General features: G+C 55.4%; 1 protein-coding gene across 2 annotated transcripts; it reads left to right on the top strand.

Moving 5' to 3' along the window:
- Positions 1-6,435: 6,435 nt before the first annotated feature.
- On the top strand, positions 6,436-24,534 carry ADAMTS10 (ADAM metallopeptidase with thrombospondin type 1 motif 10). Of its 2 annotated transcripts, XM_049789412.1 has the most exons (24): positions 6,436-6,637; positions 6,847-7,193; positions 8,302-8,458; positions 10,908-11,128; positions 12,441-12,524; positions 12,610-12,755; positions 13,316-13,359; positions 13,484-13,589; positions 14,165-14,311; positions 14,606-14,747; positions 17,073-17,180; positions 17,690-17,835; positions 17,939-18,002; positions 18,682-18,784; positions 18,884-19,017; positions 19,102-19,225; positions 19,698-19,781; positions 19,903-20,066; positions 20,148-20,274; positions 20,392-20,521; positions 22,220-22,424; positions 22,500-22,676; positions 22,776-22,938; positions 23,879-24,534. In XM_049789412.1, exons 1-24 carry the CDS (start codon positions 6,550-6,552, stop codon positions 23,986-23,988), a joined length of 3,321 nt encoding a protein of 1,106 aa, XP_049645369.1. In that variant the 5' UTR covers positions 6,436-6,549; the 3' UTR covers positions 23,989-24,534. The 2 variants fall into 2 exon arrangements, with proteins under 2 accessions (XP_049645369.1, XP_049645368.1); XM_049789411.1 differs by having other exon boundaries at positions 19,903-20,274.
- Positions 24,535-25,164: the final 630 nt, after the last annotated feature.

Here is a 25,164-nt window from a genome sequence, read left to right as displayed (position 1 = left end):
ATGTCCAGAAACAGGGCTAGAGTGATAGCACAAGGGTAGGGCATTTGCCTTGCACACAGCCAGGTTTGATCCCCGGCATCCCATAAGGTCCCCTGAGTCTGCCAGAAGTGATTTCTGAATGTAGAGCCACGAGTAAGCTCTAAGCGCCACTGGGGTTAAATCCAAATTAAAAAATAAAAGTCCAGGGGCTGGAGAGATAGCATGGAGGTAAGGTGTTTGCCTTGCATGCAGAAGGACGGTGGTTCAAATCCTGGCACCCGAGCCTGCCAGGAGTGATTTCTGAGCGTAGAGCCAGGAGGAACACCTGAGCACTGCCGGGTGTGACCCAAAAGACAAAAAATAAAAATAAATAAAAGTCCAGAGGCAGAGTTAGGGAGCTAGTGCAGGAGTGCAGGTGTTGGCTTTGCACATAGCTGGCCTGGATTTGATCTCCAATACCCCCAGAGAGTACTCTGAGCCCCCTAGGCATAATCCTTGAACACAGAGCCAGCCCTGAGTACCACTGGAAAACAAAATGGACATTTCCCCCCCCCAAAAAAAAACAACCTATATGTGGAGGGGGCCAGTGATAGCCCAGTGGGTAAGGTACTGGCCTTGTGCACAGCCAACACAGGTTCCATTCTTGGCATCTGGTATGGTCCCTGGAGCAACATCAGGAGTGACTGCTGAGCACGGCCTGATATGGCCATAAAGACAAACCAAAACAAAAAATTAGACACTGAGGAACCGGAGCAGTAGTGCAAGCAGTAAGGCATCTTGCCTTGCCTGTGCTAGCCTAGGACAGACGTTCAATCCCCCGGCGTCCCATATGGTCCACCAAGCCAGGAGCAATTTCTGAGCGCATAGCCAGGAGTAACCCACAAGCGTCACCGGGTATGGCCCAAACAAAACAAAACAAAACAAAACAAAATTAGAGATTGAGCTCTTGGGGCTTCTCCCCCAAGAACCCCAAACCTCTATTCAAAAAAGATAATTTGCATCCCCTATGTTCACTGCAGATCTCTTCAAAATCGGGAAACAAAACAGGTGCCCAAGAACAAATGAGGGGATAAAGAAACTGTGGTACATCTACACAATGTAATACTACGTGGCAATGAGAAAGGATGGCGTGATGCCATTTGCTGCTGTATGGCTAGAGCTGGAGAGGATAGTGCTTGCTGAGTGAAGTCAACCATCAAGAGAGAGAGACGGGCACAGAAAGAGCCCTCACTTTGTGGGATATAAAGAGACATAGTGGAGAAGTAACACATGCCCAAGAACAAAAGAAACTGAGAACTGCTCTTCAGGAGGGAGAAAAGGATGGAGAGGTGGAGATTGGGTGGTGGCAAACAACTGTGGATGGAAGCAGACCCTCTAGTGAAGAGTGGCGTGCTGGAATAATTTATACATTAACAGCATTGTAAGCCCTGCTGCATGCAATAAAATTAACTAAAAAATTAAATGAAAAATAAACTTAAAAAAATGAAAGCATGCAATAAAATTAACTTAAAAATTAAAGTCCTCAGGATGGGCCAGAGTGCCAGCATAGCGGTAAGGTTTTGCCTTGCATGCTCCCTACCCTGGACAGACACAGGTTCAATCCCCAACAACCCATAAAGTCCCCCCGAGCCTGCCAGGAGCAATTTCTAAGAGCAGAGCCGGCAGTAACCCCTGAGCACAGCTGGGTGTGGCCCAAAAACCAAATAAATAAAACACAAAGCACCCACCGCTGGGAGTGATTACAAAGAAAAAAACATGGGAGTAGCGGAGCAATAGCACAGAGGGAACGGTGCTGGCCTTACAAGCAGCCAGCCAGGTTCAATCCCCGGCATCCTATAAGTTGCCTGAGCCTGGTCAGGAGTGATTCCTGAGTGTAGAGCTGGGAATAGCCCGCTACCATCATGGGTGTGGTCCAAAGACCAAAAAATAAAAAAAAAAAAAGGACTCTGGGATTCCCTAAAGCCAAGGACAAAACCTCTGATACAGCAGAAAGGGGGTGACTCACTCTTTAAAGGTGAGCTACCAGGATATGGGTACAAACTGAGGCAGCAAATGGGTTTGGTGGTGCTGTGGAGAGCCCTGGTAGGAACTGAAGCAGGTGTGGCGTTTAGGAAATGCCAGGGGTCTGCAGAGTCCCCCCACCCACCCAGCTCCCCCCACACCCAGAAAGAAAGAAAACATGGGTGCAGACTCTGCTGGCCCTTGGGGAGCAGGGTTGGAACCCTCTGCCACTGTGAGCTGTGTTGGGCCTTACCCACAAAGTATCCCCTCCTGCACCCCTTCCTCTTCCCCTCATTCCAGGCACCCGCTGGTCTCAGTTTTCTCTCCTGTGAAATGGGATCAGCCCAGCCTAGCCCCAGAGAGCAGGAAAGAGGTGGGGATGGCTCTGTTCTGAGCCGCCCTGGGCACCAGGCCGGGCGCGCACGGGAGGTGCCCAGCGCCCACCAGGCAGGCGGGTAAATAACAGCTGCTGGGGCGGCGGCCCCCTTTTCCCCCCAGCTTTCCATGCTGCAAGATCCCATCTCCTCCATCCCCCCACACCCTTCTCTGCACCTCCTCTTACCCCTACCCAATTCTCCTTACCCATCTACCTAAGTCTCCCTCCGGCCCTCTCCCACCTAATTGGGCCTCCCCTTCTCGCTGGCTTCCCCCCCAGCCGCACCCCTTCCCCTCCCAGGCTTTTTCTTCCCTTCCCCCCCTCCTAATTGGCACCCCAGTCTCCTCCCATGATCGCCCCTCCCCATGGTGCGCGCCCCCTCCCCACTTCCAGGCTTTCTCCCCTTCCCACCCCACCCCCTTGCCTTTGCAGCCACTGCTCCCCGCCTCCCACTCCCGGGGTCCTGGCGGGGGTCCAGCCCGCGGCCTTTGCAAGGCGGGCGGGGTTTCTGGGCGCGCGAGGTTTGGGGTGGTTTTTCTTTTTCTTTTTCTTTTTTTTTTTTAGAACCCTGGCAGGCGGCTCAGGAAGCGGCGGCCCCGCGCCCCCTCCCCCGGCCACGCCGCCGCGCCCGCCCCCTGGCTCCCTCCCTCCCGCCCTTCCTGCGCGAGGGGCCGGCGGCGAGACGGCGGTGGACCGAGGCCGGGCCGGGGCGCGGTAAAGCGGGGCCCCGCGGGGGACGCCTTTGTGTGTCCGCGCGCGCGCGCAAAAACGCCGCGATCGCGCTTGGAGAGGGGGCCGCTGGGCTTCTTGGGGTTGGGGGCTAGGATGGAGGTGGGGGGCCAAAAGCTGCTCCTCGAGGTCCCCAGGTAGGGGGTGGCGAGCCGACCCGGAGCCCAGACGCGCGGGGACCGTTCCAAAAGCGCGTCTTGGAGAGGACGAGGGTGCGCGCGTATGTGTGTGTTTGCGCACGGGTGCGCGCTCACATACGTGTCCGTGCGTGTGTCTGCACGCGTGTGGCGCTGTGACAGCCCCCTCTGGAGGGGTTGGGGATGGGGATGTGGGTGCTCTGTGTTTGGGGAGGGGAAAAGCTTCGGGGCCCGCTGTGTGCGCGCGCCCGCCCGTGCGTCCTGGAGAGGCGGCGGGCGCCCAGCCAGGTGGCCGGCGCTTTTCAAGTTGTGTGTCTGGGCTGGGGAGCGTGGCCACGAGTGTGGACGTGTCTCTGGGTGGGTGTGATTTTTGACCCCGTGTCTTGTCTGGGGGCGTTGGGGGTGGGGGACCTCCCTTGGTGGCTTTCCCCCCAGTCTCCCAAGGACGGCTGGTCCCCGGACTGGGCAGGTGTGGAGAGCCCAGGGCATGCGAACGCGGCTGTCATTGTGTTTGTGGGTGTGGGAGTTCCCCCCCTTCCTTCAGAGGGCCACCGAGGCCACAGCTGTCTGTGGGGACCTCCAACCCAAGGTTACCCGGGCCTTTAATTAGCAGCTGATTGCGGGGGGGGGGGAAGGGTTGGCCATCCCCTTCTCCTGTGAGGGGCCTTTGTCTGGCTCCCGCCTGCCCAAATATGCAGGGCCTGGGTGGAGGTTCGACGGGGAAGGAGGCCCGCCCGTGGCCCCCCGCTAGTCTTCCAAAGGCTCTCCATCCTCCAGGATTCCGACGCCGCTGGGAGCCTCCAAGCTTTGGGCAGGGATAGAGCCCTGCCCTGGGTCATTTCCCTGCGGCATTTCCTCCTCCCGCTGGGCACCCTCCCCCAACCCAGCCGCCTCCCTCCTGCCTCCTGGGAGGAGGGGCTGGGGGGGGACAGGCCAGTACACACACACACACACACACACACATACACACACACACACACACACAGTCACATGCCTTCAAGTCACATCATCCATCACAACATTGCGGGGGCCAGTAACACAGACTTTCCTGCAAGAGAAAGCCAGCACACACACATGAAGGCATGTACCCTCACATCCATCATGTGTACACGCATGCACCCCACTGGATACCACCCCCTCTGCGGACAGCTGCTCCCTGCCCCAGCCATGCTCCCACCCTTCCCTTCCGGTCTGGGCCTGGAATCTTCTAGAAACTGGCCCCCACAGAAGATTCCCCCTCCAGTCCCCATCTCCCTCTGCCATACATCCCAGATACCCCTAATCCTGACGTCCTCCCTCCTCCTGGTCATCCCTAGCCACCCCTCCTCCTACAGTGCTCTCTCACCTCCAATCTGGGCCCCAGGATGGGGTGGTGGGAGGGAGGGACAAGTTGGGAGCTCAGATGGGAATACACAGAGGAGAAGAAAGAGGCAGAGGAGATGGGGTTCAGGGGGCAGCAGAGGCAGAGAGGAGGTGCAGAGCAGCTGTGATTCATGAGGGTGCTGAGGTGGGGGTGCAAGGGCAGGGTGTCTGCAGCGCCGCCCGAATTCAGTTCAACAGTGGGGCTCCTTCCCTTCCTTCACAGCGCCCCAGAAGACACACCTGAGGTTTGTGAAGGGAACGATTCAGCCAAAGGGGGGGTCGCGGCGCACCTCCCATTGAAACACTCCCAAGAGGTAAAAGAGAAAAAAGAGCCACCCCCTGTCCCCCAAAAACAAGGTTAGATGTGAACCACAAGGGCAAGGAAGGGATGGGATCTCTAAGTGTCTGGGAGTGATCTCCCTGTTGCTGGAAGGATCCAAGAAAAAGTGGGCGGCATCTAGCAAGGAGGAGAGTGGGTGGGGGGAAGCTCAGGCTTCCAAGTTGGCATCTGGAGAAGCTGGCACTGGAGCTGTTTGGGGATGGGCTCGCAGACTTGGCCCCGCCACAAAGAAAACAAGACAGTCTGTGATTAAGGGGGAAATTGCAGGGAGGAGGAGGAGGAAGAGGAGGGGTTGGCAGCGGGGTCCCGGGGCCCAGGGCAACGTCTGCGGCAGGCAGCCCGCCCAAAGATGTGGGTGCTGGAGAAACAGACAGAACCCCAAAAGATTAGAAGCAGGAGGAGGGGCGGTCTCCAAAACCAAGATTACAGGGACCCTTTCCAGCCCTTATGATGAATGAAGCTAACCACGCCCTTTTAATCATGTGACCTGGGCCCCGCCCCTTTTCTAGCCAGGGTACCAGTTCCTAGTCATGTGAGGTTGGGCAAATCCTCAACACTGTGCCCTCCTGCCCGTGTGTGTGTGTGTGTGTGTGTGTGTGTGTGTGTGTGTGTGTGTGTGTGTGTGTGTGTGTGTGTCTGTGTGTCTGTCTGTGTGTCTGTCTGTCTGTCTGTGTTTTGGTTTTGGAGTCACACCTGGCAGTGCTCAGGGGTTACTCCTGGCTCTGCGCTCAGAAATATCTCCCCTGGCAGGGTTGGGAGACCATTTGGGATACCGGGGTTCCAACCACAACCACTGTCCATCCTGGGTCGGCTGCCTGCAAGGCAAACGCCCTGTCGCTGTGCTATCTCTCCGGACCCATGCCCTGCTGTTTTATAGAAGAGATTCTTGCAGCCAGGCAGGAGATGGACCAAGCACATGTTGGGCATGGGAACGATCCCGGGCACTGTCCTAAATGCCACCAGATATAGGGACCCAGAATCCCACCATCACCACCCCAAAAAGAAAAACTGATAGTTCTTAGATGTCTGACTCCTGCAGTGACTTGTTTGGTTGGATCTGGTTTGAGGGAGGTCAGAGCCCATGGTGTTGGGAGAGCCCTCTGTATTCTGTGCTCACAAGAGGGCCTTAAAGTGGCAGGGATTCAACCCATCTTCATGCATTCAACCCATCTCCTGGCTCCGAGGGCCAGAGAAATAGTACAAGAGGTAGGGTGCTTGTCTTGCTTTCAGCCAACTTGGGTTCAATCCCCAGCATCCCATATAGGCCCACCACCACCACCCTGATCACTGCTGGGTGTATCTCCAGAACAACAACAACAAAAAGGCAAGAACACTGGCCCCTTTTTGAGAGCTCCCTAGCCACATAGAGTGGGGGGGGGGGTGGTAATCCTGGTGTGAAAACGCCCTGACCATTATCTGCAGCATGCAGTGGGTCCCCTATGAGCTCCAAATTTGGGGAGAATGCCAGAGCTGCGAGGCCCAAAGTCCCCGTATCCTGACCAGGCCTTGTCTTCCCAGGGACCCCCTACCCCGTGATGCTGCCCAGGCTGTGAACAGGGGAGGCGGCAACTGAGTAGGGCTGCCGGCAGCCGGGGCTTGGAGAGACATGTGGACACGTGACCTCTATGGCTCCCGCCTTCCAGATCCTCCGCTGGGCCCTCGCCCTGGGGCTGGGGCTCACGTTCAAGGTCACACATGCCTTCAGGTCTCAAGGTAGCAGGGAGCCCAGGGGAGATGCTGGGGTGGGGCCAGGGCTGCTGGGTGGGGCCTGTGATCGGGGGCGTGGCCTCTGGTCAGGAGGTGGGGCCTGGTTGGTTGAGGCCCCGCCTGTGGTCAGGGGGCGGAGCCTGGAGAGGCGGGGCTGAGATCAGGAAGCCACGCCCAGTGGCCGGCCAGCCTATATAAGGCCTCTGTCTCCTTAGATGACTTCCTGTCCAGCCTAGACAGTTATGAGATTGCCTTCCCCACGCGAGTGGACCACAACGGGGCGCTGCTGGCCTTCTCGCCCCCTGCTCCCCGGAGGCAGCGGCGGGGTGCGGGGGCCTCCGCCGAGTCCCACCTCTTTTACAAGGTGGCGGCCCCCAGCACCCACTTCGTGCTGAACCTGACCCGCAGCCCCCGCCTGCTGGCCGGCTACATCTCCGTGGAGTACTGGACACGCGAGGGCCTGGCCTGGCAGCGGGCGGCCAAGCCCCACTGCCTGTACTCCGGCCACCTGCAGGGCCATGCGGGCAGCTCCCAGGTGGCCGTCAGTACCTGTGGGGGCCTGGTGAGCTGTGGACGAATGTGCGGGATGGGAGGTCAGATTTGGGGGGGGGGGGAGTTCAGAAAAATAGGGGGCCAGGGTAAGGAACCATAGCACAGCAGGTAGAGTGTTTGCTTTGCACTTGGCTGACCTGCATTGGATCCCGGCTTCCCATGTAGTCCCCCAAGCTTACCACCACAAGCTCGCCAGGAGTGTTTTCTGAGTTACCAGGAAGCAGGAGTCACCCCTGAGCATTGCTGAGTGTGGACCAAAAAGCAGAAAAAAATAAAAAGAAATGGGTGCTTGCATTTCATGCAGCCCACCTGGGTTTCAATTCCCAGAAGCCATGGTTCCCCCTACGCCTCACCAGCAGTGACCCACGAGTCAGAACTAGGAGTCAGATCGGAGACCACCAGGCATGGTCCCCAAACAAAAAATTGGGACTGGAGATTATTACTCTAAGAATCTTGCCTTGCATGAGCCCCAAAGAGCAGATGCTGTAGTCACTGAGCCCTCCGAGGCTCTAATGGAAATATGAAAATATGTAAAGCACTTTAAGGTGATCAAAGCCTGTTAGAATGCAACCAAAGCAGGAATGAGAGGAAAACGTGTAGCCTTAGATCCAGCCCCAAATTAATGCACTGAGCATCTCAGGAAATTAGAAATTGGAAGGGAGAGAAAGTTTACTTTGCCTGCAGCCCAGCTTAGTTCTAATTCCTGACATCACATATCTCCTGAGCACTATCTGGAGAGATCCCAGCACACCATTATGAACTATATCTCCCCATCCAAAAAATATAGTAGAAAAGGGGGCGAGAGAGAGAAAGAGAGAGAGAGAGAGAGAGAGAGAGAGAGAGAAAGAGAGAGAGAGAGAGAGTACAAGCTGCATGTAGCCAATCCAAGTTCGATCCCTACTTCCCTAGAAGATTCTCCAACCCCCACCAGGAGCACTGCCAGATATGACAGCCAAACAAAAAATCATCAAATAAAGGAAAAAATAGCCATCTAATACCAGAAAAACGGAAGGGAGGAAATAGCCATCTAATACCAGAAAAACGGAAGGGAGTCTGAACAGGGCTGCTGGGAATTTTCCTTGACCTTGGGTCTCTGACCTGTGCCTGCTTCCCCATAGCATGGCCTGATTGTAGCAGACCAGGAAGAATATTTGATCGAGCCCCTTCATGGGCAGGGCAAAGGAGTTCGGGGCCCAGAGGAGAGCGGCCCTCACGTGGTGTACAAGCGTTCCTCCCTGCGGCACCCTCACCTGGACACAGCCTGTGGGGTGAGAGGTATGTCTGGGGATGTCTTGAGTTAGACAGGTGTGGAGGGTATATTTCTTTGTCCAGGACCAGGTAGCAGCTGCTGGTGGGGAGTGGGTTGGGGAAGGGCAGAATAAGCCTATTGGGGCACACAGCAAGAAAGGAGGTCCATCACTGCCCAATTTGATGGCGCCGTGGTGCCTGACCTCTGCAGCCTGTGTCCCAGGTTGTCCCAGACACAGGAAAGGTTAAGGTGGATCTTGAAGGGCAGCTGAAAACCCACCCACAGTTTAGAAGAGCCAATGAGCAGCCAGTCTGGCACAGAAATAACTGTGGAAGAGCAGGCCAGAAACATAGTATAGGGTGTCAGAACGATAGCATAGTGAGGAGGGTGTTTGCCTTGCATGTGACCAATCTGGGTTCGATCCCCGGCATCCCACAGGGTCCCCCCAAGTCTGCCCGGAGGGATTCTTGAGTGCAGTGCTGCAGGTGGCTTCTGTCCTACAGCGCCAATGGGATTTCAATGAATCCACTTCAGGGAGAGTGGGTTGCATGGGCGTCGAAATATGAAATATGAAATAATGAAACCACACACAAGTATGTGGGGTCAGCACATCTTCTGGCAGAAGTGTGACACGTTTAATCTTTAAGCAGGGGAAGTTTATAAAGGGCAAAACCAGTCATAGTATAGAGAAGAATGTTTCCAATCACAAAGCAAAGTTTAACAGTAAACAATACTTAAGCTATGGATGAGAGCTGTAAGAATTCTAAGTTAAGGGGCCGGGCGGTGGCGCTGGAGGTAAGGTGCCTGCCTTGCCTGCGCTAGCCTAGGACGGACCGCGGTTCGATCCCCCGGTGTCCCATATGGTCCCCCAAGAAGCCAGGAGCAACTTCTGAGCGCATAGCCAGGAGTAACCCCTGAGTGTCACAGGGTGTGGCCCAAAAACCAAAAAAAAAAAACATTAAAAAAAAAAAAAAGAATTCTAAGTTAAGGAGAAGGTCACAACCCCAGGCAGCTTTTAACGACTAACTTCAAATGCAAAATATGGGATATTAAGAAGTAGAAAAACTAGGAACATGGTCTTCTGCTGAGGTGAGCTCTGTTTTAGAAGTCAAAGAAGGAGTCAAGTCCCCTTAGGTGCCAGCCCATTTTCTGAGAAGGGTCCAGCATTCTGGCTATGCATTCTATAGCATTCTGGCTATGCCCTAGATTAACAGACACTGAGGCTGCAAGGACATATTTGAAAAAGAGAAAAAATATTGTCTTTTGATTGTCTAAATTTTAGTGCTAAGAAAAGGGATTCTCTTAGTAATCTTTGGTGCTGGGATTTCTGAGAAAAAAAAAATTGATTGAGGGCCCGGAGAGATAGCACAGCGGCGTTTGCCTTGCAAGCAGCCGATCCAGGACCAAAGGTTGTTGGTTCGAATCCCGGTGTCCCATATGGTCCCCCGTGTCTGCCAGGAGCTATTTCTGAGCAGACAGCCAGGAGTAATCCCCGAGCACTGCCAGGTGTGGCCCAAAAACCAAAAAAAAAAAAAAAAAAAATTGATTGAGGCCATATTTTTGCCTGAGATTTTACAAAGGAGAGATAGCCAAATAATGACAGAGAATATAATACCAAGCACAGATTTATCTCTTTGGAAATTCCTCAAATATTCATGCAGGGGAAGAAGATTCACAGTGGGCCTTTTGAGGAACCCCGTGGGGGTTATTTCAGTTCTCCACACCAGGAAAATCTGGGGATACCTGGTGTGCCTCCTGAGTTCCCCTAAGTTTATGCATGCCGTGGCAGTGCAGAGCTAGGAGTAACCCCTGCACATCTCTGTTGTGTCCCCCCACCAAAAAAAAAAATAATAACTACAATGGACCAGAGGGATAGTACAACTGGGAGGGCGCTTGCTTTGCACACGACTGACCCTACCTAGTTCAATCCTTGCCATCCCATTAGATTCTCCAAACTAACCAGGAGAAACTCATGAGCACCACCTAAGATGGCCCCAAAACAACCACCAAAAACTACAACAAAATAGAACAGAGCTGTAGCACAGCGGGTAGGACATTTGCCTTGCACAACCCGGGACTGACGCAAGTTTGATCCCTGGGATCCCATATGGTCCCCCAAGTCTGCCAAGGGTGATTCCTGAGGGCAGAGCCAGGAGTAACCCCTGAGCACCAGTGGGTGTGGCCCAAAAACCAAGAAGAAAAAAAGGGCACTGGTCTTGGACTGGAGAAATAGTACAGCTGGGAGAGCGACTGCCTTGCACGCAGCTGACCTGGGTTCGGTCCACGATGTGCTGCCAGGAGTAACTCTGGGCATCGCCAGGTGTGGCCCCATCCTGTAACCAATGGTCTGCAAAGTGACCTGATCATAAAGCCAAGAACTGTCTTTCGCAGTGGCCCTGCTAGGAGGTGTTGTCCACGCTGTCCGTGGGGCAGAGGGGACCAAACACGACACTAACCAGACATGGTTGGTTGCAGATGAGAAGCCGTGGAAGGGGCGCCCTTGGTGGCTGCGCACGCTGAAGCCTCCACCCGCCCGGCCTGTGGGCAATGAGACAGAGCGGGGGGGCCAGCCGGGGCTGAAGCGCTCGGTTAACCGGGAGCGCTACGTGGAGACCCTGGTGGTAGCGGACAAAATGATGTTGGCATACCATGGGCGCCGCGACGTGGAGCAATACGTGCTAGCCATCATGAACATTGTAAGTGCTCCCCTCCTCCTCTCTCTGGGCCGGGGACCCCGGGATGCTAGAGCCCAGCCACTCAAAAAACACAAAGATCACGAGAAGAAATGGCACCTACCCCACCACCCAGGATGAGAAGACGCAGCTCAGGCTACTGGCAGGAAGCTTTGGCTTGAACCATAATGAGATGGTTAAAAACCAGTGCTCTCTTCGGGGGATGGAGGGGAGTTTGGGCGTCACATGCAGGGATGCTGGGAGTTGACCCTGGTCTTTCTGCACATGAAGCCATTGTCTGTCTTTGTTTCTGTCTCTCTCTGTCTCTCTGTCTCTCTCTGTCTCTCTGTCTCTCTCTCTGTCTCTCTGTCTCTGTCTCTGTCTCTCTCTCTCTGTCTCTCTCTCTCTCTCACACACACACACACACACACACACACACACACACTCATATAATATATATTATATACAGCCAGGAAGGCCTTGCCTTGCATGCAGCTGACCAGGGTCCCCGAAATGCCTGCAGTAACCCCCAAGTACCACAAGATGTGTTAATATATATTTAAATTGCACGTGGCCGACCTGGGTTCAATCCCCAGCATCCCATGTGTCCCCCAAGCCTGCCAGAAATGATTTCTGAGAGAAGATCCAGGAGTAATTTCTGAACGCCCCTGGGTGTGGCCCAAAAACCAAAATAATTTTAGGGGCTAGAGGAATAGCACAGCAGTAGGGTGTTTGCCTTGCACACAGCCAACCCAGGATCGACTCCAGTTTGATTCCTAGCATCCCATTTGGTTTCCGGAACCTGCCAGGAGCGATTTCTGAGTGCAGGGCCAAGAGTAAACCTTGAGCATCACCGGTGTGACCCAAAAACAAACAAACAAACAAAAATAGAGGAAAAAAATTTAATGAAAGTAAATATATACCTTTGGCGGGGGGAGGGGGGGTCCCCTCTGGGATGCCAGGGACCTAACCTGGATCTGCCATGTGCAAGCGTCCTTACTGTAGTTTCTCTCTAGCCTCATAGTTTGGTAAGGGGCTGAGGGACACTAGCTTAGGGGCTCTTCCTGGCTCTGTGCTCAAGAGCAATCCCTGGTGACAACTCTGGGCACCCTCCCTGTACAGTGCCTGGGATAGAACTCAGGTGGGTTTGTGCCAGACAAGCACCTTCAATCTCTTTCTGCACCCTGTGCTGCAGGTACTTGTCTCATGGCTCCTATACCTGCCAAGAGTGACCCATGGATGCTCTGGCTCCCGGTGGTTCTTGGTCGTGTGGTCATGACATGCCCTGCCCTGGGCGCCTCTTAAGACTCGGTCTCTCTTGTTTCTTGGAGGTCAGGTTGCCAAACTGTTCCAGGACTCAAGTCTGGGAAGCATCGTGAACATTCAAGTCACGCGCCTCATCCTGCTGACGGAGGACCAGGTACGATACCCCTATCCGCCCACTCCCTGCTGGCCCACCCGTGCCCCTGACCTTGCCCATCCTCTTCCCCTCACCGTGTCCTCAGCCCACCCTGGAGATCACCCACCACGCCGGAAAGTCCCTGGACAGCTTCTGCAAGTGGCAGAAATCCATCGTGAACCGCAGTGGTCATGGCAACGCCATTCCCGAGAACGGCGTGGCCAACCACGACACGGCGGTGCTCATCACGCGGTGAGGGGACCCAGCAGGGGCTGCTTGGGTACAGATGTGGAGGGGGCGGCACAGGGCCAGAGGAAGAGCATAGTGGTGAGACTAGGAGTGATGCCAGGAATAAGTCCTGAATGCTGCCAGGTATGGTCCAAAAACGAAAAAGAAAAAGCCAACTAGGGGCTGGAGCAATAGGACGGTGGGCAGGGCACTGGAACCAGGGGTTCAATCCTCCCACATTATCCCATATGGTTCCCTAAGTACCACCAGAGTGATTCCTGAGAGCAGTGCCAGTAGTAACCCCTGAGCCTTGCTGGGTGTGGCCTAATGCCCCAAAAAGGGCAAAACAGAACAGGGGATCATTTCTGCTGGGAGGACTTGGGGGAGCAGGGGAATGGGGCTGCTGGGGATTTGGGGGTGCAGAGACCTACATGCACTCTTTACATCACTGAATCACTCATTCAGCCATTCATCCACAAGCCCAGCTCACAGTCCGGGGGGGGGGAGGGGCTGTTTAGTAGCTTCCAGTGGGCAGCAGGCTTGGCCCAGTTCCCTGAATGCCCTCCTCTCTCTGCCCTCCCCAGCTATGACATCTGCATCTACAAGAACAAGCCCTGCGGCACATTAGGTACCTGAGCGCGGTTGGCTGGGTGACCCCAATCCTGCGGGACAGCATGGGGAAATATGGGAGGAGGTGGCTGAAGGAAAGAGCAATCAGGCCAGAGGCCCCATCCTGCACCCGCCTTTTCCAGGCCTGGCCCCAGTGGGAGGAATGTGTGAGCGAGAAAGAAGCTGCAGCATCAACGAGGACATCGGCCTAGCCACCGCCTTCACCATCGCGCATGAGATCGGCCACACGTGAGGGGCAGGGAGGGGCAGGCTTTCCAGGGTGGACTTCGTGGCCATTCTGGTTTCTTTCTTATTTTTCCTTTTTTCTTTATTTTGGCTTTGGGGTTACCCCCAGGGAAGCTCAGGGGTTACTCCTAGCTCTGTACCCTTGGTACAGTCTTGGGGGACTATATGGGATGCAGAGACTTTTACTCAGATCCACTATATGCAAGGCAAATGCCCTTCCCACCATACTACCACTCTGGCTCACTATTATTTTATTTATTTATTTATTTATTTATGTAGTGTTGGGGCCACACCCGGCAGTGCTCAGGCTTACTCCTGCCTCTGCATTCAGGGATCACTCCCACCTTGGGGGATCAAACCTGGGTTGGCGATAGGCAAGACCAGCTTCCTCCCCGCTGTTCTCTCCCTCCAGCCTGCTTTCTCTTTTGTCAGCCTAGGGAATGTACTCCCACTGGTGCTCAGGGCCACCTCTTTTTGGGGGGGAAATAAGGCATGGACTTAAGCTGGATTAGAAGCCAAGGCCTCTTGGCTTCTTGTCCTCCCACTGAACCCTATTCCTCTGGCCCGGCCCTACCCAGATTTGGCATGAATCACGACGGCGTGGGCAACAGCTGTGGGGCCCGAGGCCAGGACCCCGCGAAGCTCATGGCCGCTCACATCACCATGAAGACCAACCCCTTCGTGTGGTCCTCCTGCAGCAGGGACTATATAACCAGCTTCCTGGAGTGAGGAAGTACCCCAGGGGGAACATGGTCAGGCGGAGGGACGGGCCCTGGCTTGGGGCGTGGCTTTAGTGGGTAGGACAGTCAGGGCAGGATTTTATTGGGCAGGGCAGAACTAGGGGCGGGGCTTAGTGGGCAGGGATGGAGAAGGACTTTAGGGACCAAGGCTGAGCTCCAGCCAGACAGATGAGCAGGGGGCATGGGGCATGTTGTCTGTCACTCATAGACCTCTCCAGCCCAAGTTTTTGTCCAATGACCCCCCTTGGCCCAATGCTTTTTCTCCCCATCTCCCCACAGCTCGGGCCTGGGGCTCTGCCTGAATAACCGGCCCCCCAGACAGGACTTCGTGTACCCGACGGTGGCACCAGGCCAGGCCTACGACGCGGACGAGCAGTGCCGCTTCCAGCATGGCGTCAAATCGCGTCAGTGTAAATACGGGGTAGAGAGAGCCTTCCTGCTTTCCTTCCTGGGGGGGAGGGCCGATACCCCCCGCGGTGGGGGTCCAAAGGGAACGGGATGTGGCGTTCCACCTGGCCAGCCTCCTTACCCTCTCGGATGGAAGGATGAAGAGCCAGGGAAGTGGGGAGTGGGGTGAGAGCCAGGAAGCTGAGATCCAGGAGCATGAATGAAGAAGAGATAGCACAAGCGAGCAAAAGTCGGGCTTCCTAGTCCTCTAGACCCTTGATTTTAGGGGCAAGGGACCTCCCAGGGACCATTTTTGGTGATGCTCGGGCCTTACATGCTGGGGGCCAGAAGATCACTTCTTGAAGGTGCCACAGAGGGAACCCAGCTCCTGCATGCACAGTTCTTTGAGCTAACTCCACAGCCTGTTTTATTGGGGGGGGCTGGGTGTTGGGGAGCCATCCTCAGTGATGCTGGGGGCAGGGGAATCAAATATCTGGGATCAAACCTAGGGTCTCCTGCATCCAGGCATGTGCTCCGATGCTGCCTCCCCTCCCACCCACTTTCCGTATTCTCCACCTTGCCTCCCACCAGAGCAGTTTTTTAACAAAACATCCAGATCTGAACCCAAGTCATTTCTCTGTGAATGAGCTGTCTTCCCTACTTGGCAGAAAAGCTGGCCAGAGGCAAAGGTTTCCAAGAACATCCCACCACCCCTCCCTCTGGCCCCTACAGTCCAGTTCACTCGCTTCTCAGCCAGCAGTCCTTGAGTGGCCACGCTCTGAAGCTGTCTGATCCCTTCCCACTCTTTCTTCGGCTTGGACCTCCTTTCCCAAAATTCCATTAGCACAGACAGTAGCAAATCCAACTCCTTTTTGGGGGGTAGGAGACCCACACCTGGCAGTGCTCAGAGGTTGTTCCTGGCTCTGCACTCAGGAATTACTCTTGGTGGTGCTTGGAAGGACCCTGTGGGATGCTGAGGATCAAACCTGGGTCAGCCTCTTGCAAGGCAAATGCCCTCTCTGCTGTTCTATTGCTCTGGCCCATCCCCTCTCATTTGGGGGGTATCCAGCAGTGCTCAGGGATCACCCATGGCAGTGTTCTGGGGATCATATGTGGTGTAAGAGATCAAAACTTGGAGGTAAGCCACATGCAAAGCTAGTGCCTTAATCCCTGTGCTATCTCTGAAGGCTGAGGCTGAGAAACTGGGAAGGCAAGGGAGTCTGAGATGCCAGCCAGACCAGGAGCCAGTCAGGCTGCCCAGATAAATTCACTCATCTGAACCCCTGGGTGTGACCCAGCTCCTGGCGGTACATACAGTCCCTTCCAGAACCTGGGCTGGCCCAAGCAGGGTACTGATGGGAAGAAGGGGAACTTGATTTTCCCTGGAGTGGAAATCCCACACAAATCCCACTGACTTTGTTCCTTCCCAGTCTCAAAGATAAAAGCTCTTGGTTTGATTTGGGGCCACAACCACCGGCTGTGACAGGTTTGTGGTGCTAGGGACCAAACTTGGCTCAGCCGAGTGCCAAATACCTCACATATGTACTATGGCTGTGGCCCCCCAAGTTAAAGTTTTTTGCACCTCCTTTATTTGATGGTGGGTTCAAGAACCACCAGGTGGGAAAAATTAAACCTTAACCAAGCTCTCTCCCAGGCCTGATTTTTCCAAAATACCTCTCCCCTATCCCCTCTTTCCATGAGTTCTCCATCCCACCCCCCAAAGAAATCTAGATTCTTTCAGCCCTCTTTTATCAAGATGCCTTAAGTAGAAGCTTAGGGGCTGAGTTACAGAATTATTCATTGACCCTGTTGTCGAGGACTTGGTCGGAATTCATTTTCATTTCACACAGCAGTGCTCTGAGGCTATTCCTGGCTTTAGGAATTAGGGGCTGCCAGAGATCAAGCCTTGTGACCCTAGCTCTGTAGATGGGTCTTATCCACTATTGCTGCCAGTAAGACCAGTGAGAGGGTGCACCTTAGTGTGTGTGGGTTTTTTTTTTGTTTTGCTTTGGGGGGGTCACACCCGGTGGTGCATAGGGGTTACTCCTGGCTTTGCACTCAGAAGTCGCTCTTGGCAGGGTCGGGGTACCATATGGGATGCCGGGAATTGAATCAGGGTCCATCCTGTGTTGGCCATGTGCAAGGAAAACGCCTTACCGCTGTGCTATCGCTACGGTCCCAACACATTAGTGTTTTAAATGCACCTAAGAGGTAGAGAGGATGCGACCCAGGACTGGAGGGGTGACGGTGCCCCTGGCCCGCCTGCAATGTGCAGTGGCCTGGGTCCTCATGAGCTGGGCGGGATACCCCAGGGAGAAGGGTGGGGGGTGCGAGCCTGAGCAGGCGCCTTGGCCCGCAGGAGGTCTGCAGCGAGCTGTGGTGTCTGAGCAAGAGCAACCGCTGCATCACCAACAGCATCCCAGCTGCCGAAGGCACCATCTGCCAGACACGCACAATTGACAAGGGGGTGAGTTTAGTAGGCCGACGGGGCTCCGCCCACTGCTGAGACCACGCCCACATGGGGGCGTCTCCCAGACCACACCCCAACTTGTAACCACGCCCACATCAGCGCTGCACCAGCAGGCCCCTCCCAGACCTGGTCTTAGGCCAGGTCCCTGTCCTGGTCCTGAATCAGTTTCATTTCCGGCATCATTCTAAGGACCGCCCAGGGGGCGTGGTTATGCACAGGCCACGCCCCTGAACTGGTTCTGAACCTTCATTTGACAGTCTAAGGACCGCCCGTGGGTGTGGCTATATAAGCCACGCCCCTGAACTGGTCCTGAATCTCCATCGTTTTTGACATTCTTAGAATCGTCCAGGGGTGTGATTACACATAGGCCTCCCCTCCACACTGACTTCCCCTGTTACCTGTCCCCAGACTTTCCAGGGTGGGTGTCAAGTGCTGGTGATGAGGGGTGGGTAGGAATGGGGCACGCACATTCTAAAGGGCCAGCTTCATCCCCACCCCATCCACAGTGGTGCTACAAGAGGGTGTGTGTCCCCTTTGGGACCCGGCCAGAGGGTGTGGACGGAGCTTGGGGCCCGTGGTCTCCCTGGGGTGACTGTAGCCGGACCTGTGGTGGTGGAGTATCCTCATCTAGCCGGCACTGCGACAGCCCCAGGTGAGCTCAGGGGATTCCCTGTGAGGAGAGGATGAGAGCCCCAGCCTTCTGTGCCCCCCACTTCCCCCACCCCGATTTCTCAGCTCCCCCTCCACCTTTGCAGGCCAACCATTGGGGGAAGGTACTGTCTGGGGGAGAGGAGGCGGCACCGCTCCTGCAACACTGACGTGAGTGTTCCCCATCTCAGAGCGGGATCCCCTTGGGTCCCCCCACATATGTGGGGCAAGGTGATTGGGCTCTTTGGCAATTCCTCAGACGTCTAGCTTCTCCTAGTTTTTGTTGTTTTGGGGTTATTCCTAGTTCTGTGCTCAGAAATGGCCACTGGCAGGCTCACAGGACAATATGGAATTATGGGATGCCGGGATTCGAACCACTCTGTCCTGGATCAGCTGTGTGCAAGGCAAAAGCCCTACTGCTGTGCTATCTCTCCGGCCCCTCCTAGTTATTTTTTTTTTTTTATTTTGGGGGCCACAGCCGGCGGTGCTAGCAGTTACTTCTGGTTCTGCACACAGGGATCACTCCCAGTGATGCTCAGGTGCAGGGGATCGAACTCGGGTCAGTCACACATGAAAGACAAGCACCATCCCCACTATATTTCTCCAGCCCCAAACTGATTTGTTTTGTTTTGTTTTGTTTTGTTTGGAATTTACTGGGAAAAAAGTGGGGTGCTCAAAGTGAGAATATAGGGAGCCAAGAGTGGTTTGCTCAATCCTCATCCATGTGGGACCTTGATCCTCTTCCCCGATCCTTCAAAGCCATTGCCTCCAGCTCATTTCTGCTCTGGGCCCCCCATTTCCCTTACTGTGCCTCGTTGTCAATGGGCCTTCCCATTGTCTCCCACCCCAGGACTGTCCCCCAGGCTCCCAGGACTTTCGGGAAATGCAGTGCTCGGAGTTTGACAGCATCCCCTTCCGGGGCAAATTCTACACGTGGAAGACATATCGGGGAGGTGAATGGGGTGATGAGGGGTCTTCCGAAGTACCTCTCCATTTCCCTTTGAGTCTGGGAGTTAGGGCATCGGGCAGTCTGACAGCAGTGTTCCTTGCAGGAGGCGTGAAGGCGTGTTCGCTCACTTGTCTGGCCGAAGGCTTCAACTTCTACACGGAGCGGGCTGCCGCTGTGGTGGACGGGACCACCTGCCGCCCCGACACGGTGGACATTTGCGTCAGCGGCGAGTGCAAGGTGGAAGGGCTTCCTGGAAGAGGGAGCTGTGGTGGCGGAGGGCATGGGGCGCCTCCCTGATGCTGTCACTCCTCATAACCCCAGCACGTGGGCTGTGACCGAGTACTGGGCTCTGACTTGCGGGAGGACCGATGTCGGGTGTGTGGGGGAGATGGCAGCGCTTGTGAGACCATCGAGGGCGTCTTCCAGCCCTCCTCTCCGGGCACCGGTAAGTGGCGCCCGGCGCCCTGTGCCCCAATTTCCCTCTCACACTCCCTACAAGAGCCTGGGCAGTGCCCATCACAATGACCCCAAGTGATAGCAACCCTCAGGAAAGGGTGGCTCAGTGAACCCCTGAAAACTTACACAGATTCCCCAGATGAGGCTCAGGCACTGTTGGCAATACACGAGTGTAAGAAATGGGTGTCAAAATTTCCCATCTCCACAGCTTTGGGGGAACTCTGCCAAGAAAAGCTTATTGGGGGGACTAGAGAGATATGACAGCAGGGAGGGCATTTGACTTTCGCACAACCAACTGGGGTTCAAGCCAGCACCCCCTCGAGCCTGCCAGGAGTGATCCCTGAGTGCTGGGCCAGGACTCAGCCCTGAGCACTGCCGGGTGTGGCCCAGTAACAAAGAGAGAATTCATCTAGGACAGAAAGGGGGGGGGGGTCCCTATCCTGTCCCCTTTCCTCTGCCAGGGTACTACGAGGAAGTGGTCTGGATCCCCAAGGGCTCGGTGCATGTCTTCATCCAGGACCTGAATCTGTCCCTCAGCCATCTGGGTGAGGGGGGGGGGGGGGGGGGGGGGGGGGTGTGTGTGTGTGCAGGTCTGGTGAGGTGAGGGAGCAGCTCCATGTGCTGGCTTCCAAGCCCCTCAAACCAAACACCACATGCTCCCTCCAGCCCTGAAGGGAGACCAGGAATCCCTGCTGCTCGAGGGGCTACCGGGGACCCCCCAACCGCACCGCCTGCCCTTGGCTGGCACCACCTTTCAGCTGAGACAAGGGCCAGACCAGGCGCAGAACCTAGAAGCCCTGGGACCCCTTAACGCTTCTCTGATCGTCATGGTAAGATCGGGGTGGTCGCCAGCGTCCGGGGGTGGAGCCAGAGGCACCCCAATACACCCCCCAACACACACCCCCTTCCAGGTGCTGGCCCAGAGGGAGCTTCCTCCCCTGCGCTATCGTTTCAACGCCCCCATCTCCCGTGACTCGCTGCCGCCCTATGCCTGGCACTACGCGCCCTGGACCAAGTGCTCGGCCCAGTGTGCGGGCGGTGAGGCGAGGCTGCGGGGACCAGGCCCGGGGGTGGTGCTCGGCTAACTCGGGGGACTTTGGGGGGGGTTGAGGAGGAGAAGGGCAGCCCTGAGCCGGATCCCTCGCCCGCCCACAGGCAGCCAGGTGCAGGCGGTGGAGTGTCGCAATCAGCTGGACAGCTCGGCCGTGGCCCCCCACCACTGCAGCGGGCACAGCAAGTTGCCCAAGAGGCAGCGGGCCTGCAACACGGAACCCTGCCCGCCGGAGTGAGTGACAGATTTGACAGCAGAAGTGGGTGGGGAGAGCTCCGAGGGGCATGGTCAGTCTGGAGGGGCGGGGCGAGCTCTGGGCAGTGGAATGGGGTGAGGGGCGTGGCTAGCAAACCAGTAAATGCTGGGACTCCCAAAGAGGAACTTTTTTGGGGAGATGGGGGGGTTTTGGGTCCCACCCTATGGTACTCAGTTCTCTAAGCTCAGGAATCACTCCTGATGATGCTCAGGGAACCAAATGGGATGCTGGGTGCAAGGTATACACCCTACCTGGGCTATGGCTCAGGCTCAAAAGTGGGATTTTATTTTTATTTATTTATTTACTTATTTTGGTTTTGGAGTTACACCCAGTGGTGCTCAGGGGTTCCTCCAGGCTCTTCGCTCAGAAATCGCTCCTGCCAAGCTCGGGGGACCATATGGGATGTCGGGATTTGAACCACCATCTGTCCTAGGTCGCTTGCATGTAAGGCACATGCCCTACTTCTTTCTGTTCTATCTCTCCAGTTTCAGAAGTGGAATTTTTTTTAAAGGCTATTAAGTCCTGGGTCATGAAGTTTCAGTTTCGGGGCCAGGAAGTTCACTAAAGAGCATCTGACCTTGCAGGTGTAATGTCCTGCCTTAATTTGATTCCCAGCATCTTAAAGATAATAATAAGGGGGCCCGGAGAGATAGCACAGCGGCGTTTGCCTTGCAAGCAGCCGGCCCAGGACCTAAGGTGGTTGGTTCGAATCCCGGTGTCCCATATGGTCCCCGTGCCTGCCAGGAGCTATTTCTGAGCAGACAGCCAGGAGTAACCCCTGAGCACCGCCGGGTGTGACCCCCCCAAAAAAAAAGATAATAATAAGGATCGAAGAGATAGCATGGAGGTAAGTCGTTTGCCTCTCATGCAGAAGGTCAGTGGTTCGAATCCCGGATCCCATATGGTCCCCCGAGCCTGCCAGGAGCGATTTCTGAGCGTAGAGCCAGGAGGAACCCCTGAGCGCTGCCGGGTGTGACCCAAAAACAAAAACAACAACAACAAAAAGATAATAATAGCAATAACAACAATCATGGAGGGACAGTGATTGTACAGGGGACAAGGCAGTTGCCCTGCACGTGGCAAACTGGAGTTCAACCCCTCAAACTCTATATGGTCCTCCGAGCCTACAGAAATGTGATCCCTAATATTAGAGCTAGGAGTAAGTCTTGAGCACAGCCAGGTATGGCCCAAAACAAATAATAATAATAATAATAATAATAAATAAATAATAATAATCTTGAAATAATCAGCTAAGAGGTCAGAATGATAGTACAATGGGCAGGGTGTTTGCCTTGCTCATAGCCAGCCCGGGTTCGATCCCCAGCAGCCCATAGAGTCCTCTGAGCGCCAGGAGTAACCCCTGAACATGTCTGGGTGTAGCCCAAGCAAAACCAGAAAACAGAAATAAAAATGATGAATTGAAGAGGCCGGAGTAGAGCAGGGAGGGCGCTTGCCATGTACATGGCTGAACTGGGTTTGATCTCCGGTTCCCCAAACATTTGCCAGGAGTGACCCCTGGAGTAAGGGAATCAAATATGAGCCAAAGACCGCTACTTGGAGGACTGGCTTCCTTGTAGGGCTTACTGCTTACTGTACATCCTGAGATAGCAGTTGGGAAGGAGGAGGCTGGGGGCTCTGCAGACCCTCTCAGCCCCCCGACCCCGCTCTCCCTGCAGCTGGGTGGTGGGCAACTGGTCGCGCTGCAGCCGCAGCTGTGATGCAGGTGTGCGCAGCCGTTCAGTCCTGTGCCAGCGCCGCCTGTCCGCTTCGGAGGAGAAGACCCTGGACGACAGCGCGTGCCCACAGCCGCGCCCCCCGGTGCTGGAGGCCTGCCAGGGCCCCGTCTGCCCCCCGGAGTGGGCCGCCCTCGAGTGGTCAGAGGTCAGCCCCCTTCCACCCGCATTTCCCCTGCTGCATTGGTATATGCACCATTAATGCGCCGCTCTCCAAATGCAGTGCACCCCCAGCTGCGGGCCGGGCCTGCGTCACCGCGTGGTCCTGTGCAAGAGCGCCGATCACCGGGCCACCTTGCCCCCTGCGCACTGCCCACCCGCGGCCAAGCCCCCCACCACCCTGCGCTGCAACTTACGCCGCTGTCCCCCCGCGCGCTGGATGGCCAGCGAGTGGGGCGAGGTAAGGCAGGAGGTGCCACCCCCGGGGGAGAGCAGGGAGGTGCATGCAAGCGGGGAAAGAAGGTGCAGGAACTAACTCAGCTGGTGGCTCCTTCTGCAGTGCTCCGGGCCATGCGGCCTAGGGCAGCAGCAACGCACCGTGCGCTGCACCAGCCACACCGGCCAGCTCTCCACTGAGTGCACCGAGGCCCTGAGGCCGCCGGCCACGCAGCAGTGCGAGGCCAAGTGTGAGAGCAGCGCACCCCCAGGCGACGGCCCCGAAGGTAGGTAGGGCCAGAGAGATGCAGGTAAGAGAACCTAGTTTGAATCTCCTGAATCCCTAGTATGTTCCCCAGGGCTCTGCCAGAAATAATTCCTGATTGCAGAGCCTTGAGTGTCTCTGCAGTGTGGCCCCAAAACAAAAGATAAATAAGGAGCCGGAGAGATAGCACGGAAGTAGGGCGTTTGCCTTGCATGCAGAAGGACGGTGGTTCGAATCCCCGGCATCCCATATGGTCCCCCTCTGAGAGCCTGCCAGGAGCAATTTCTGAGCGTAGAGTCAGAAGGAACCCCTGAGCACTGCCCGTTGCAACCCAAAAACAAAACAAAGATAAATTAGGACGACAGTACAATGGGTAGGAGAATAGGGCATTTATTTGCCTTGCATGCAGGCAACTCGGGTTTGATTTCCCTGTTTCTCCATATTCTCCAGAGCCCTGCCAGGAATAAATAATACCTGAGTGCAGAGTTCTAAATGTCGCTGGATGCTGGATTTCATCCATGCAGATGACCTGGGTTCTATCCCTGGCATCCCACAGAATTCCCTGAACACCACCAGGAGTAATTCCTGAATGCAAAAAGCCAGAAATAACAGCATAGGGCGTTTGCCTTGCATGCAGCCGGCCTGGGTCCCATCCCAGGCATCCCATATGGTCCCCCTGTGCCTGCCAGGAGCAATATCTGAATGCAGAGCCAGGAGTAACCCCCTGAGCACCATTGGGTGTGGCCCAAAATCAAAATTTAAAAAAAAGAAAGAAAAAACCAAAAGTAACGGTGTGTCACCCAAAATTAAAACCCTCATAGCTGCAAGGTGTGTGCCCCCTTGAAGGGCGAGGGAAAAGGGACAGCACGGGAAGCTCAATATGGGGGACACAGCCCTTGCAGGGAGGTGCAGTACCTCACACCCCTTCTTTCTCTCCCACCCCATCCTGTCCCCTCTTGCAGAATGCAAGGACGTGAATAAGGTCGCCTACTGCCCCCTGGTGCTCAAGTTTCAGTTCTGCAGCCGAGCCTACTTCCGCCAGATGTGCTGTAAAACCTGCCAGGGCCGCTAAGGTGGAGCGGGGTCCCCCCCCCCCCAGGCCCCCCACTCCACTGTGGGCTGCAAGTGGATCTGGCTGAAGGAGCCGGGATTGAAGGGTGGGAGAGAACCGGAAGTTATTTATTGGGACCTTCCTGCAGACTCCTGGCTAGGGGATGGAGAGTGGCTCTGCCTGTTCTGAGCTCCTCCTGAACCCCCCAAAATCTTCTCCCAAAGTCATAGTGAAGCCCCTGCCAGGAGGGAATTGCCCAACCCCTATGATTGGAATATGTACTGTGAAGAGTGGGGTGTAGGGGTGTTTGTTCGCCATGGGGTAGTGGTTAGCGCCACCAACACCTTCCACCTGAGCTTTCCTGTCCCCCCACCCCAGCTGCAGGGGTTGAGCAGGGCTGGGAAAACCTTTCCCAAGCTTGGGTCCTGTCTGACACACACACACGCACCCCAGGATGGGGAGGACCCTAACATCCAGATGGCTTCATCATGGTGCTATATAGTCTACCCAGAGGTGCCCAGCCATGGCAGAGAATCTCTACATCAATAAAGTTCTGTCTTGTATCCATTTCTGTGTGTTGGGGAGCCTGTATCAGATGGACCGCAACAAGCCACCTGCAGACACAAGAGGGTCCCTGTCCTCCCCCTTTGACGTCAACGGGGCTTCTGTACAGACACACACACACACACACACACACACACACACACACTACAGTCCTGAGATTCAACAGGGCTTCTGTACAGACACACACTCACACACATACACACACACACACACACACACACACACACACACACACACACACTACAGTCCTGAGATTCTAGGATAGAAATATTGCAGCTGGGGCCAGAGCAATAGTATAGTGGGAGGGCGTTTGCCTTGTACGCAGCCAACCTGGGTTCAATCCCCAGCATCCCATTGGGTCCCCTGAGACCATCAGGAGTGATTCCTGTGTGCAGAGTCAGTAGTAACCCCTGAGTACTGCCAGCTGTGGCTCAAAAGCCTATATATATGTTGCAGCACAGGAGCAAAGAGTTAAGATAGCACAGCAGGGAGGGCATTTGCCTTGCACATGGATGACCCGGGGTTCAATCCCTAGGACCCCATAGGGTCCTCAGAGCTGTCCAGGAGTGAGCCCTGAGCACTGCAGGGTATGGTCTCCAAAAGGCAAACAAACCAACAAATTATATAAACCAA

Source organism: Suncus etruscus, chromosome 15 (genome assembly GCF_024139225.1).
Source record: "Suncus etruscus isolate mSunEtr1 chromosome 15, mSunEtr1.pri.cur, whole genome shotgun sequence".
NCBI lineage: Eukaryota > Metazoa > Chordata > Mammalia > Eulipotyphla > Soricidae > Suncus > Suncus etruscus.
The sequence above is the reverse complement of the archived record's forward strand: the minus strand, read 5'-3'. Positions and strand labels throughout refer to the sequence as shown.